This window comes from Phalacrocorax aristotelis, chromosome 4 (genome assembly GCF_949628215.1).
Source record: "Phalacrocorax aristotelis chromosome 4, bGulAri2.1, whole genome shotgun sequence".
Classification (NCBI taxonomy): domain Eukaryota; kingdom Metazoa; phylum Chordata; class Aves; order Suliformes; family Phalacrocoracidae; genus Phalacrocorax; species Phalacrocorax aristotelis.
In genome coordinates this window covers 15998923-16013698 of record NC_134279.1, presented here as the reverse complement: position 1 = coordinate 16013698, position 14776 = coordinate 15998923, and the positions used below count along the sequence as shown (strand labels likewise).

The following is a 14776-nucleotide window of genomic DNA, read 5'->3' as shown; positions in this document are numbered from 1 at the left end:
ATCGGTGTTCTGCATTAGATAAATATAAGACCGAGTCTGATTAACCTATTAACTATTTTTAATTAGCTTTTACTGTTCTTCAGATATTCCATGTTTTTGAGGAAGCAGAAAGAGAATGAGAGCACACTGGTACTATAGAGCTGTATGGAGCTAGCATATGGACCGGGGTTATTCATCATCATTGGCAGGAGCTCTGCTGTAGGGAATCTTGCAACAACATCACAATTTTCCTGCTACAGTGAATGCCATAATGGACACATTTGCAGCGTGAATTATGGTCAAGAGAGAAAAATTTTAAATCTTTATAGCATTTTTATGTTCTGTCTTCCTTTTTGGTAATCAGATCTTGATTAAGAGTTGGAATTAGCACCCAGAAGAACATTAGGCTTTCCTGGCTCAGCTCCTTTCCACCATGTCGGGCAGGAAACAAATGATTCAGTGACTTTACGGTGCTGCTACCAAAAAAAGGTCCAAATATATACCTATATAAATACCTATCCATCTCGTTAAAAAAGTAACCGACTGCTTATTGCAATGAAGAACATACGGTAATGGCAAAGCAGTTTATCTGCAAAATAAAGCTATAGCTTGGTCTAGTTCAGACAGACCCCTCTCCCAGTCACGATGACTTCCCAGGGCGAAAGCTGGGCAAGGCGGGGTCCCTGGGATTTGTCGCCGCTGCTGGAAGCCTGAAGGAGCTCTGGGCAGGGCAGAGCCAGCCCTCCCTGGGAGGCACCAGCCGGGGCACAGGTGGGCACCGCCGGTGGCACGGTGCAGCAAGGTGCAGGGCGGGTCCCCGCCTCATCAGCCTGAGGAATATCTGACCTGGCTATGCCAAAGCGCTTAGGACCTTTTAATTTTAGGGGTTCTCATGGTTGGTGCTTTTTTGTTGTTTTGGGGGGTTTTTTTGTTTGTGTTTTGTTTGGTTTTTTTTTTCCCCGTTCAAATATGCTGGGACCACTCCAGCTAACGTGAATTCCAGAGGCGCAGCTGCTCCAGCACTCATACTCCCTACGCCTCAAACGAGCAAATGAATAACGACAGCTTTTTCTGACAACGCTCCTCCTGTATACCTCTGAATTCATGTCTTTCCTTCGCCTCCGCTCTGTGCGACCAGGCTCTCCATCGCAGCCTCAGCTCCCTCCCGCCGCCCGGGCCCGCTCCGCCCCCGCCGCCCTCCGGGGGCTCCGCGGGCTCTCTCCCCGCGGCCCAGCGGGCTTCTCCGCGGGAGCTGCTCGTCTTCGGCCGCTTTAGCTCCTTCGGGGGACCGCGGGCCCCCGCCGCCCCGTCCCTCAGCCTGGCTGCTCGCCCCTCCTCCCCGCCCGCAACCCCCGCTCGCTCGGCGGCTTCTCCCGCTTTGATTATTTAACTCGGTCGTTGCTTTATCTGCAACAAGGCGCTGAAGCGCTCCTGGGGAGGCGCAGTGAAATTGGTGAAACACGGCCGGGTATGGAGGAGCAGCCCCCGGCTGCAGCGACCCCGTCGGCACCCGCCTGTGCTCACGCACTAGTTCGGCTGCGGCGTTTTCGGGCTGCGGTTTGTTCACCCCGTTAGTGGAAGTTTGTTACTGGGGGGGTTTTACTCCCACCGCTGCCTGGGGAGCTCAGCTGCCGAGGGGCACAGCCCAGCCCAGCCCGCGGCCGCCGGCACAGTAACGCGGCCGGCCTGCGTCTGTGCTCGGGAAGGCCGAGACCCGAGTGTGGAAAAGCAACTAAACATCAATATTTTCACATCTTTCTGGGTGACAGCTATTAAAGCCACAAAAAGGAGGCAATGTTGACAGCTGCCTTTGAATCCCAACTATTTCTCGAGCGCGGGTCAGCCCTATCGGCGCCATCTCACCTGTGGTGCTATTTTTAGGAAGGAGTTGCACGAGGCGGCCCCCGCAAAAACGCCCTTTTCCAAGCTGCCATCCGTTCATTACAGGGGGAAGGAAGGGGAAGAGGTTTGTGCGGGAGGGATTGTTTTGTTCGGCTTTCCCTAGCGAACAAACCTGGAGGTGCCGGGCGCTGAACTCCGGCTCCGGCCGGGAAGGGGGCGCGGGGCGGGTGCCTCCGGGCGGGGGGGGGCCGAGATCAGCGCCAGCACCCCCGGCTGCCCGCAGCAGCCCCCCGCGATGCGGGGCGGCGGCGCGGCCCTGCGGGGGCGGCCGCATCTGTCCCTGTGGGCTCGGGCCACGGCTCTCCCCGCCGCCAGCGCGGACCCGCGGACGAAGCTGCCGCCGCTGCCGGTGGCCGCCTCCAGCAAAGCTCTCTCGGGGCGCTCCGAGGAGGGAGGCAGCGGGCCTGGGGCGGCGGGGGGAGCCCCTGTCCTCCCCCGCCCAAGCCACGACGGCGCAGACCCCAGCCCCGCACCGTCGCCTTTGCAGGCGGGAGGAGAAGCTGCTCCCCTGGGTGCTGGCCGCACAGCCCCGCCGCCCCACGCCTGCCTCTACTCTTCCAGATCCGGTTTATTTTTTCTCCCCCCAATTAAAATGTAAATCGGTGCTTTCAGAGGCAGGCTCCCCCCTCCCCGTGGCCGCTGCCCCAGCCGAGCCCCGGCGCGCCCCAGGCTGCGGGGCCGGCGGTGCGTGGCTGACGCGGCCGAGCGCTCGCTGGCTCCGCTGAAACCGGCAGGAGAGGACTCTTTTGGGTTTACTTTTAGTATTATTGACAAGTGATCGGGGACAAAAACCCAAACCAACCAAACAAATAAAAAACCCCAACAAAAAGCAAACTCAACAAACACCAAACCAACCCGGAGACTGAAACGCGAGATTCTCGGAGGAGCAGTTTGTGTGCCTGTGCAAAAGTTACTGCGAGGCAAGCTCCTGCTCTACGCGTCCTTTCTCCAAGTGTATTCTTTCGCGGCTTTGTAATTAAACTAAAACAATTCCGAGCAACAGGATATATTTAGAAATAGAAGGAAACACCGCCGCAGGTCGAACATCAACATGCTTCTGCTTTATCTAAGATCCTTAATTACAACAACAACCAAAAAATCGAAATTGCACACCAGTCCCTTTTTCCACGCTCGAGGAAACAGAGTTCCCCTCGGGCACAGAGAGCACAGGGTAAAAATTGTTTAGAGTGATTTTGCACCGCTTTTCTCTCCGTGGGACGCCCTTTAGGGGCCACAGGGGATTTTTTTCCCTTCCAGCCCCAGGCGACGGGAGGCCCCGCGGGCAGCCGGGGGCGCTGGGGACAAGTGTCGCGGGGGCTGGTTACGGCGGGCCTCGGGTGTACAACATCGGCCTGTGGCCTGGCAGAAGGGGCCGGCGGCCCGGCGGGACGACTGCGCTGTTCCGACGTGCAGCGGGTACAGAGAGGACCCTCGCGGGTCCAGAAGCGTGTGGGACCACACCGCCCGCCACCGGATCGCTGCGGCCGCATGGGTGGGGGGGTGCCGGGGTAGGCCCTGCAGAGACTGGGGCCGCTCTCCTCCTCGGAGTTGTTCCGGGGCACGGAGACAGAAGGGGAGAGAGAGAAAGGAAAAAATGAGAAAGAAAAGAAAAGAAAAGAAAAGAAAAGAAAAGAAAAGAAAAGAAAAGAAAAGAAAAGAAAAGAAAAGAAAAGAAAAGAAAAGAAAAGGAGAAAGGAAGGGAGAAAAAGAGAAATAGAGAGAGAAAGAACGAACGAACAAAAGAAACATAACAGAGAGGGAGCAGGGAATGTCAATAGGCAAGAAGAGAGATGAAAAAAGCGAGAGAGGAGGGGAAAGAGAGGACAAGAGAGGGGGAAGAAACAAGAGAGAGAGAAACAGAAAAAAAAGAAAAAATAATAAAGAAAAAAAGAAATCCAGAAAGGAAAGGGGAAAGGAAAAAGCAAAGCAATTGATAAAGAAGGGGAAAAGGAAAGGAGGGGCCGGGAAAAGGGAAAGGAAAAAGGAAAGAAAATAAGGAAAAGAAAAAATGAAAAGAAAAAAAAGGAAAAGAAAAAGGAAGGGGAAAAGGAGAGGAGAGAGTGAAAGGAAAAAAGAGGGAAAAGGAAAAGAAAATGGAAAAGAAAAAGGAGAGGGAAAAGAAGAGGAAAAGGGAAAGGGAAAGGCAGAAGGAAAGGAAAAGGAGAAGGAAAAGGAGAAGAAAAGGGAAAGGGAAAAGGAAATTAAAAAGGAGAGGGAAAAGGGAAAGGAGAGGAGAAAGTAGAAGAAAAGCAGAGGAGGGAAGAGGGGAGCGAGGCGAGACCGAAGTTGGCGGCAAGGCGGGCGCGGCGCGGGTGGGCAGGGCCGGCCGCCGCCCCGCCCCCGCCCGCCGCCGCCGCCGCCGCGCCCGCTGCCGGCCGTGCCCCCGCTAAAGGAGGCAGGGAGCGGGGCGGCGCGGCAGTGCGCCCCGAGCCTCGCCCGCGCCCGCAGCCCCGGCCGCCGCGCCGGCAGCCAGCCAGCCAGCCCGCGGGAACCGCGCCGGGAGGGATGCGGGGCGCCGGGGAGGAGGCAGGGGCGGCCCCTGCGCTGCTGTGAGCCGCCGGCTCCTCGCAGGCGGGCGCAGAGAGCGGAGGCATATACGTATATACGCTCGGACCCGGCGCATATACACGCATATATACACCGGCCGAGAGCAGCACCGCGCTGTGCCCTGGGAGCGGCCGCCGAGGCGCAGCCCTGATGCCCGGCGGGGCGGCGGGGCCGCCGCTCCGGCGCACAGCTCCCCGCTAGAAGCGGCGGCCCCCGCGGGCTGGATGCGCGGCGCCGGTGCGGGCGGCACCCCCGGGCCGGCCGCCGGGGCCCCGCAGCGCTAGGGGCCGGCCGGGCCCCCCGGCCCGGCCGGGCGGCGGCGCGGGGATGCTGGCGCTGGGGCAGATGGACGGCGCGCCCCGGCAGGGCGCCTTCCTGCTGGGCAGCCCGCCGCTGGCCGCCCTGCACAGCATGGCCGAGATGAAGGCGCCGCTGTACCCCGCGTACCCCCTGCCCGCCGGGCCCGCCTCCTCCTCCTCCGCCTCCGCCTCTCCCGCCTCCGCCTCGCCCTCGCCTCCGCTCGGCTCCCCCGGCCTCAAGGCGCCGGCCGCCGCCTCCGCCGCCGCCTCGGGCGGGCTCTCGGCGCTGGGCTCGGCCCCGCCGCAGCTCTCGGCCGCCACCCCTCACGGCATCAACGACATCCTCAGCCGGCCCTCCATGCCCCTACCGGGCGCCGCGCTCGCCTCCGCCTCGCCCTCCGCCTCCTCGGCGGCGCCTGCCGGGCTGCTGGCCGGGCTGCCCCGCTTCGGCAGCCTCAGCCCCCCGCCGCCGCCGCCGCCCGCCCTCTACTTCAGCCCCGGGGCCGCCGCCGCCGCCGCCGCCGTGGCCGCCGGGCGCTACCCGAAGCCGCTGGCCGAGCTGCCCGGCCGGACGCCCATCTTCTGGCCGGGGGTGATGCAGAGCCCGCCCTGGAGGGACGCCCGCCTCGCCTGCGCCCCCCGTGAGTACCCAGCGTCGCGGGGCAGCGCGGGAAGCGGGACGGGGAGCCCCTCCGGGAGTCGGCTTCCGGAGCTGGGGAGCCCCCGCGCCCCGGCATCACAGCGAGACACTCCCGGGCCCGGCCGTGGCCGAGGGGGCTGGCCTTGCCTCCCTTTCTTTTGTTTTTATTTCTCAAGTTTGCTTAGAGTTCTCCCTCCCCCTCGGTCGGCGCGAAACCCCGTGAAATGTTGGTTGTGGCCGACGAAAAGAGGAGCCCTCTGGGGAGCGGGGAGGCGGCCGCGCTGCCGCCGGCTTTCACCGTCCCCGCCGGCAACTCTCGGGGCCGGGGTTGGTTTTAGGGGCGCGCACAAACTTTCCCCGAGCAGGACTTTCCGTTACCGCCCGCCTGCCCAGGCTGCAGTTTTTCTAGAAAACGATGTCGTTTGCCCGCTCAGATTTTCCATCCTTAAAGGAAAAATAATGAGGGGGAGCCGGGAGGCCGGCGCTGCCGCGCTGCCCCGGCGGCAGTTTGGTTACGGATCCCCCTGCGGAGAGAAAGACCCCGTCCCCCAGGGCCGCTTGAGAGAGAAACTCCTTCCCAAATCCGTAGATTAACGTGTCTCTCCGTGCCTTCCCTTTCTCTCCTCCCCCCGCCAGATCAAGGCTCAATTTTGCTGGATAAGGACGGAAAGAGAAAACATACCAGACCCACTTTTTCTGGCCAGCAGATTTTCGCCCTGGAAAAGACTTTCGAGCAGACGAAATACCTGGCGGGCCCGGAGCGAGCCCGGCTGGCCTATTCGCTGGGGATGACAGAGAGCCAAGTCAAGGTGAGAGGAGCGGCCCACGCACGGAGCGGTGCGGGGCTTGGGGAGCGGGAAGCGCCCGGTGGGGACTGGGGTACAGAACGCCCCCCGCCGCGGAAACCGAGTCTGTCCCGGCTTCCCCCGCAGCCGCCGGCCACTTGCCCTTAGTTACCGTCCTGGCAGGGCTGAGGAGGATGTTTTAGAGCGTATATTAGTTAAAAAAACAAAACAAAAAAACCCAAACCAACCAACCAAAAAAAAAAACCACCAAAGAAGTCCCAGCAAGACCGAGAAGCCCTGTGCGTGCGGCCTGAACGCCACGGGGGTGGCCGCCGTGCTGGGAAAGCGCGGAAGGCGCGGGGGGATGGATGTCAAGGCGTAGCGCCTCCTGCCTGCACCCCTACAAAACCGCCCGGCCCCCGCAGCGCCGGCCGCGACCCCGGGCCGGGACAGGGATCGAGCTCTCCGCTCACCCTGTCCCGCCCAGGCGCTCGGCTGTGGTGAGACTCGGAGCTGGGAGCAAAGCGGGGGTGTCAGGACTTGGGAGACCGGGCTGAGCCCTCCGGGGACGTGCAGGGAGGGGTCTGCTCCGCTGGCGCAGGGACACGAGGATTCTCGGCCAGAGGGGCCCCTCGGCGGTGCTTAGGCCATAGAGACCCTCCTTTGTCACTGCAAATATGTCCCAATGGCTGCCAATAAATTATTGCGGCCTCTACAATGAAAATAACCCCCTCCTCTGGCAGCGCCCTGCCAGAGGATAAATGCGTCTGGCGGGGCAGGGGCGGCTGGGGAAGGAGTCAGCCCGAAATGCGCGTGTGCCCCCATTTCCCCCCGCCCCCGCACCACGGGCGGGAGGGCCCCGGGCCCGCCGCGGGGGCTGGGGGCGGCTGTTAGCCCGCGCTGGGCGGGACCGGAGCCGGCCCGGGCGACTGTGGCTGCGGGGAGCGCGGTGCCGCGGGGCTCGGCTGCTTTTCGTTGTCAGGGAAATTGTCCGGTAGCTGGCGGAGCGGGAGCCGCTACTGGGCGCTGGGGACGGGGGAGCGCAGGGCAGCGGGGCGGGGGCGGCCCGGCCGCGCCGGCGGGGGGCGAGCGGCGGCGGAGCCGGTGATGGTGACGGTGGCGGCGGGGACAGGTCTGGTTCCAGAACCGACGGACCAAGTGGCGGAAGAAGCACGCGGCGGAGATGGCAACGGCGAAGAAGAAGCAGGACTCGGAGACAGAGCGGCTGAAGGGCACCTCGGAGAACGAGGAGGAGGACGACGACTACAACAAGCCCCTGGATCCCAACTCGGACGACGAGAAGATCACGCAGCTGCTGAAGAAACACAAGCCAGGGGGCGGCGGGCTGCTGCTGCACCCCCCCGAGGGGGAGGCCTCCGCCTAGCCCGCTCCGCCCGCCGCCGCTCTCGGAGATGTACAGATCTATTTTTCTAGACTCTACGCGCCCGGGAGGAGGAGGAGGAAGAGGAGGAGGAGAAGCCGGAGGGGGGAGCAGAGAGGACTGCGGCGGAGCGGGCCCCCAGCGGGCGCGCCTGTCCCCCGGCGCCGCGTGTTATTGTAGGGTCGCGGGCGGCGGGGAGCGGCGGGGGCTGCCCCGGCCAGGGTCCCGCTTCCCGGCGGTGCGGCGGCCGCCTGTTGCCGGCTCTTTGTAAATAAACCGTGAGTCACCGCGACCATAGGCGTTCCTTACTGTGAATATTTAAAATGTAAAATACCTTCTTTTTTTGTACAGCGGGGGCCGGGGCCGCCCCTCCCCCCCCCGCCCGCCCCTCGCTCCCCGCCGCCGGGCGGCCCCGGGGACGGCCCCGGAGCCCCAAGACGGGCGGCAGCGGGGCCGCCGAGGAAAAGAGCCGCCGTGGCTGCCACCGGCCTCCCCCCGGGCCGAACCTGCAGCGGCCCCGCGGGCTATTTATTAGTATTTTTGAAACACTTTCTGTTGCGGTCGTCGTGCAGAGGGAGGAGGGGGAGAGGGCGAAGGGACGGAGCTGGCTTTCACTTACACCGTTTCCAATCAACCGCGTGGTGAAAAAGTAGCTGGTGGGAATTGTCACAACCACTTTCAGTCAAAATATAAAATTCATTTAGTTGCTGTCATTGAATTTAAAGTGTGTTTCCTTTTGTATCATACGGAATACTATAGAATGTAAATTGTTTTCTTTTTTTTTAAGCTAATAACGATGATATATCGTGATATAGCATCTTAACATTTATTAATTTATATTTAAAATAATTCGGTTTGTAAAGAGAAGGAAAGCCCTTTGCAAGACCAGTTAAATGTAATGCACTTTCTGTTTAAAAAAAAAAAACCGATAAATCAATTAAACCAGTTTAAACACGTCTGCTGCCTTCACTAAAGGGTACAGATAATCTGATCTCATCAGAGATTAAATAATGAAACCACGGTACGGAAGCAGGGGAAAAAAAGATATAATTTTCAGGATATTTTGTTCAATCTCAGTAATAGGTTTGGAGTGGTTGAGGGTTTTTGGTTTAGTTTGGGTTATTTCCGTTTGTTTTGTTGGATTTTTGTTGTTTTGGTGTTGGGTTTTTTGGGTTTTTTGGGTTTTTTGTTTGCTTGTTTTTTTACGATGGCAGTTGTCCACTTGTTGTGGGGGTTGAAGAAGGATACAAATAAAATAAGCAGCCGGTTGTTTGGGGCCAGGGCTGGCGGCTCCTGCCTGCGCTGGTCCCTCCGTGAGCGGGCAGGCAGAGTTCCCCCCAGCCCCGGAGCGGTTATTCTCAGCCTAAATTAGGCTGTATTAACTTTTAAAGTGGCGGGCGACACAAGCTGTTATCGAGGGCAGAGTATTACCGTTATTACGGGAAAGAAACTGCTTTCCGAGAAGAAAACGGCGAATAAAATAAGAGCCCGGCTAAGGGTCTGCAGTAAAGAGCTAGACCCAATACCGAAACAATTGGTTTAAATTGAAACTCATTATCTAGATGCGATCATTTCCATATCTAAACAGAGCAGAAACAATCGCTTTTTTTCACGGCTGCAGCAGAGCAAACAGAAGGGCTGACATAAGAGAAAGAAGGGCCAGCTATTTTGGAGGAAAAAATAAATAAATTAGTATTCTTCCGTAAATTTGTGAATCATTTTCTACACCGGGGGAGGGGGGAAACAAAAAAAAGAAACTGGAGCCGGGTTTTATTCCGCTTTCGGCTTAGACAATGCCGGGGCCGAGAGGAGGGGGCGAGCCCGGCGCGGGGCGGCTGCCTTGGCGCGGCTGCCCGGGCTCTCCCGGGCCGGGGCGCCGAGGGCTGCCAATGGCCCGCCGACCCCCCCAAAATCTTTCCCGGCGCGTTGTAAAGGCAGGAAGGGGAAGGCCGGGCGGTTCTCAGAGTGCCCATTCGACCCTGCCAGCTCTCGCCGTTACGATTTCCCCGCGGGTTTTGCGAGGCCAGGGGAAAGAAATGAAAATACCGCGGGGCGGGGACCGCCGCCGGCGGCTTGAGCCCGGCCGGCGGCAGCGGGGCCCAGCCGGGCCGGGGGTCCCCGCCGGGCCGGGGGTCCCCGCCGGGCCGGGGCCGGGTTCGGCTGCACTCCCACAGCGCCTTCCGCCGGCGGCCGCTCCGCCGCCACCGCTCCCGAGTCCCTGCTCGGGGAGCCCACGGTGCTCCCGCCCGGCGGGTGTCAGCGCCTTCCCGGCTCCGCCGGGCAGAGCCCGGCCCCGGCCCGCGCCCTCCCGTGTGCCCCCGGGCTGCCCTGAGCACCGCCCGCCCCGGCGCACCCCGGCCCCTTTTCCAGTTGACTGCAGCACCGACTGAGGTTTTCCAGTTAATTTACTTCTGCACAGAGACCCAGCTGGCCGCCGCTTGAAGTTGGCACCGTGAAAGTGGAATCGCAGAGAAAAAAAGCCCAGCTCTGATCGCCTGGTTAGGCTGGTTTTGTCTGGGGCGCTGGAGGAAAGAGCAGGTTATTCACATGAGCTCACTGCACGCCCCACACCCACCCACCCCCTTTTCGGGGCAGGTTTTGGAAATCAATCCCAGCTCGGCGGAGGGGCGCAGCCTCTTTTTTCGGAGGCGATTCAGTAACTAACCTCGGGATGGCTGCCACGGACATCGCGGCGAGCAATTAGGAGACAAAATGTCAGCGGGCTTCACGGGGCGTGAAGCTCCCCCCGTGCGCGGCACCCGGCCGAAATCAGCCGCAGTTTCAGTTCAATCCTCCAAACACGCGGGAGTTTGCTGCGTGACGGTATAAACCCACTGATAACGACATTAAAAAAGTACTGCACAACCATGTCTGTGGGGGCGGCCGGGCCAGCAGAGCAGCTCCCCGGCAGCCGCCCTGCGCTTGAGCCCGGCCCGGAATCTCCGCGGGGAGTGAGCGGCCGCGCACACGCGTGGGGAGCGGCGGGCGACGGCTGCGCGACCGCGTAGCGAGGCGGGCGGTCCTTGGCCACGCGGTGAGAGACCACCGCGGACTGGTTCCGACAGCTCCCTTCGCAAAGAGCTTTTGGTTTTCCTTTCTTTCTGTAATAGAGCCCCTGGGTTTAAACCCCGCTCCCTCCCGCGTGGGTGTGCAGGATTTCCCGGCTCAGGGGAAATCAAGGCGGCTGTTCCTGGGTTTACGCTGCCTCGGTCCCTGCCATGTGCCTTCTCTGGGCCGCAGGACATACCGCGGGTGAAGTTCCTGGCTGTGCAACCCCAGGGTGCCGAAAGCATCCGTCCCGCTTTCCCAGCGTCCCTGCTTTGCCGAGCTACTTCGCAACGGGAACCCGCTACCGTCCCTCTCCAGCCCCAACGAGCGTCACCGCGGGCGGAGGAAACTTTTTTTTTGCCCGCAGAAAGGCACCAGGCACAGGTCCCCACTCCGCGCCCCGCAACAATCCTCGGCACCGGGGGGCTTCGGGGAGGGAGAGAGGGAAGGAGAGGAGGCACGGGAAGGGAAAAGGGGTCCGGGGGCCGGCGCCGCCACTCGTAACCCGCTCCCAGCCGGCGGCTGCTGCCCTCGGGACACATGCATATGGATGCAGGACATATGGATGCAGGACATATGGACGCGGGCAGGATCCGCGCCCCGTGCGCCGGGACCCCGAGGCCGGCAGCCCAGGCTTCGCCCCGAGGGACGCGGGTTACGAGGGGAAGACGGCGGCCGGCCGGCGGGCAGGAGGGGCCGCGGGGGGAAGGAAGGGCTCTCCCCCCGCGGAGTAACCAAGTGGCCGCTCGCCTCGGGGCTTGTGCGTGGCGGGGGGCGGGGGAGTGTCCCAGCCCGTACCCACTGTCACCTGGCCCCTGACAGGCTCTACACCAGCGCTGTCACAACCCCGGGGCCTTCGGGCTCTTTCATCCCAGCAGCAACTCCCACCCAGAGCCCCCCGCGGAGGCAGCAGGCGAGGCAACGCCTGTACCCCTGCCAGAGGGATGCCCAGACCGACAGCCACGTCGGGACAGCCCGACCATTTCAGCGAGTGCTGACCTCTCCCACCCTTCCCCTCACGAGTGTTCGCCTTTTCTGAGCTCCTGAAATCCCGTTATCATTCATCGCTTCTCAGTGACATTAATTTGTAACGCTTCCCATATCAAGCACACGCCGTTTTCGCCCCCGCTCTCCCGTTGTTTGCCGCCGTGACGCCGTTTCGTGCAAGACTTTCGTTACATCCGTGCCAGCCGCCCCGGGGCTTTGCTTTAGGCACCCCCTCCCTCGCGACACGAGTGGTCCCGCACCCCAGAGTAACTTGGGGTTTTTTTAAAATGCGGGTGGCGGACTTTCGCCCCCGGGCCGGCGGCCCCCGCAGCTCCCTTCCCGTATCGAGGCCGCTGGGAGAGAGACGGGCGACCTGCAGAGCGACCCCACGTTCGGAGCCGGCGCCTCTGCACGCAAATTAAAAAGTAAGACGAACTGCTCCCTCCTAATTGCAGCTCCGCGTTTACCTTCTGCACCGATAGGTATTTTCCCGATACATGTTTCTGGCAGCGTTTACCAGCTGTCTCGAACAGCGGTTACAAGTCTCCGGGAGGCACGCAAACATCTGCCGGGGAGCGAGCGGCGGCGTTGCCGCAGGGAGCGGCGGCCATCCCGCACCGCATCCGCCGGGCGCCCGGCAGCGGCCCCGCGCTCCAGCAAACACGGTTTATAAGAACAAAGTTATTTATACCGCAACGACGTGGGCAGGCAACACCGCACCGCATCCCCCGGGGGCGCAACCCCCGCCCGGCGGAGGCAGCGCCGCGGGGACGGTGGGCCCCCGAGCCACCCGCGCTGTCCCCCGCGTCCGGCGGGCGCTGGCCCTGTGGCAACAACCCGCTGCCGCCGCACACGCAAGTGCATCCCTGTAATAACGTCTTCTATCATTTATTAAAAGTCGTGTCAAGCGAGCCCATATAATTCATCTTTATGCAAATACATCAATGTCAAGCCATTAGTGTATTGCTCGGGTTTTTTATTAAAGTGCATTCTTTTTAATTCAGCTCAGTAAAATACGAGCCCTATTGCTCAAGAATTATAGCAACTATTAGAGTAACATATGGGCAACATGCACTCAGAAAATAAAAATCAACAGATAAAGTGGCAGGGTCACAACGGGGAGCAAACACTTAACAAAATGGCAGCGGGGTAATAGATTTCCCTCCCGCGCCCCCGGCGCTGGGGTGTCAGGAGGAGCCCGCCGGCGCTGTGGCGGGGCGGCCCTGCCCGGTGCCCGGTGCCCGGAGCCATCTCCGCCCGGCCCCAGCCCCTTCCCCGCAGGGGCTGCGGGAGCGCAGCGCTGCCCCACCGACACGCATCTCCGCGCCCACCCCCCCCCCCCAGCCATCCCGGATTTAATGACGGAGTTGCCCACATCCTCATCACCCCAGCATGGTAATTGAGCAGATCTATTAACTTGTTACACTAGATTTGTTTAAAGAGACTATTACACAGTCATTTAATCAATTTGTTACACTGGAGGTCCTGACTTATGAGACACTTGCCGTATGATTCCTTAATGACTGAATTAATTTGTTTTAATAAAACCAACATTGTGTACAAGCGCATTTCGAGAAATGTAATTTTGGAGCCGGAACAGTCCAATGCTTCATCTGATTAGGTCTTTTCTATGGTTTATCAAAGTCGGGAGTTGCCGTCATAAACTGCATGTATGGGGTATTTTTCTTTTTTATAGCGTCATTAATTTAATATGGATCATTAGTTCTTTATACACATGCATGTTCTGACAAATGTACCCAATGAATAATGCACCTAATGCGTTTGGGCTCAAATGCATCACGCCGTAAACAGAAACTGCCGCAAAATAAATAATAATAAATAATAATAACAGCAATTAATACAGCGGCCGCCCTGCCCTTCTCCACGCTGCTGCGCTCGGGGCCGGTTTTGGGGCGGGCGGGGGCACCAGGCCGCCCCCCCCCCCTCCCGGCGGCACCCCCGGGCCGGGCTCGCTGCGGCGGCGACAGCGCCAGGAGATTGACGGTGAATTAAGGTTACCCCGAGAGCAGATGTAGGACAAGAAAATCGGTTTTGCTCCTGATGGAAACTGACGTGTGCGGAATAAATGTAAATAAACACGAGGCTCCCCAAGAAAAGGAACTTGATGGGATCGATTATGTAAAATAATCGCCACATTACAAATGTTAATGCACTATGTTAATGTACTACCGGCAGCCGGCATTTAAGGTCCGGCTTTGCGCGGAAGGAGGAAGGAGCAGCCTCGAAAAACGCTTCGGCAACTGGGACGGCGACGGCAATAGAGACACCGCTCACGGCACTCGCGCGGCTGCTGCTGACGACAGCACCGCCGCCGCCGCGCGCCCGGTGCCCGGAGGCGCGCGGCGGGGCACCCACGGGCGCAGCGGGGCACCCACGGGCGGGCCGGCCGAGGCGCTGCCCGGCCCGAAGGGCTGCGATCGGGGTGGCGGCTCGGCCGTGGGCAGCGCGGCAGCTGCGGCCCCGCCGTGCGTGGGGCGGGGAGGGCGGCAGCTCTGCTCGGCTGCGGGCCGTGCACCCACCCCTGCCGCAGGCAGGGCGGCAGCCGGGCGGGCAGAGGTTAAGAGCAAAACCGCCCTCCGTACACAACATCCCAGCGCCTTGATATAAATCAGAGGAGGCGTCTGAGCAGAGTATTTTAATCTAAAATCTTATATGTTGCCTTTGAAATTCTTTGCCCTGACACTGTGTATTTTTTTAAAGTAGTTTCCATCGCTGACCTTGCGATCCAGGCAATTCAGCTGGGCGTCTACTTCTTTTTACACACGAGCATGTATTTCCCGGACCCCGGTGGAACGTAAAGCTCGGCCCAAAACGCGACACTGCTGCTACAGCGGGTACCTCGTGCCCCGGGGTGAGCAGCCGTGAGAGCAGCGACCGGCCTCACGCCTTCCTCTGGAAACGGTAACACCAGGGCCAGAGCCCACCGAGCGACGTCGTTTGGCTCACCATGATATTATTTTGCACATAGCAGAACTTAAAATGAAACCCGAAGAGGCTTACTGCTTAGAAAGTATAATGAGATGGTGAAAACACATCCTCGGAACAGTTTTTCATCCTCCTCACACGGTTTCTCACAGACAGGCTGCCCTTTATCTTCAAAGCTACATCTTCTATCCCCTTTAAAAAACGTAGGCAGCACATCCACCAGCAATGTATGCAGTTGGTGTATTTAAGTAAATGGATTCGA

At 60.1% G+C, this 14776-nt stretch overlaps 1 protein-coding gene across 2 annotated transcripts; it reads left to right on the top strand.

The window, feature by feature from the left end:
* Positions 1–4312: 4312 nt before the first annotated feature.
* Positions 4313–8489, top strand: NKX6-1 (NK6 homeobox 1). Of its 2 annotated transcripts, none has more exons than XM_075090404.1 (3): positions 4313–5368; positions 6075–6176; positions 7285–8489. In XM_075090404.1, exons 1-3 carry the CDS (start codon positions 4756–4758, stop codon positions 7584–7586), a joined length of 1017 nt encoding a protein of 338 aa, XP_074946505.1. In that variant the 5' UTR covers positions 4313–4755; the 3' UTR covers positions 7587–8489. The 2 variants fall into 2 exon arrangements, with proteins under 2 accessions (XP_074946505.1, XP_074946504.1); XM_075090403.1 differs by having other exon boundaries at positions 6004–6176.
* Positions 8490–14776: the final 6287 nt, after the last annotated feature.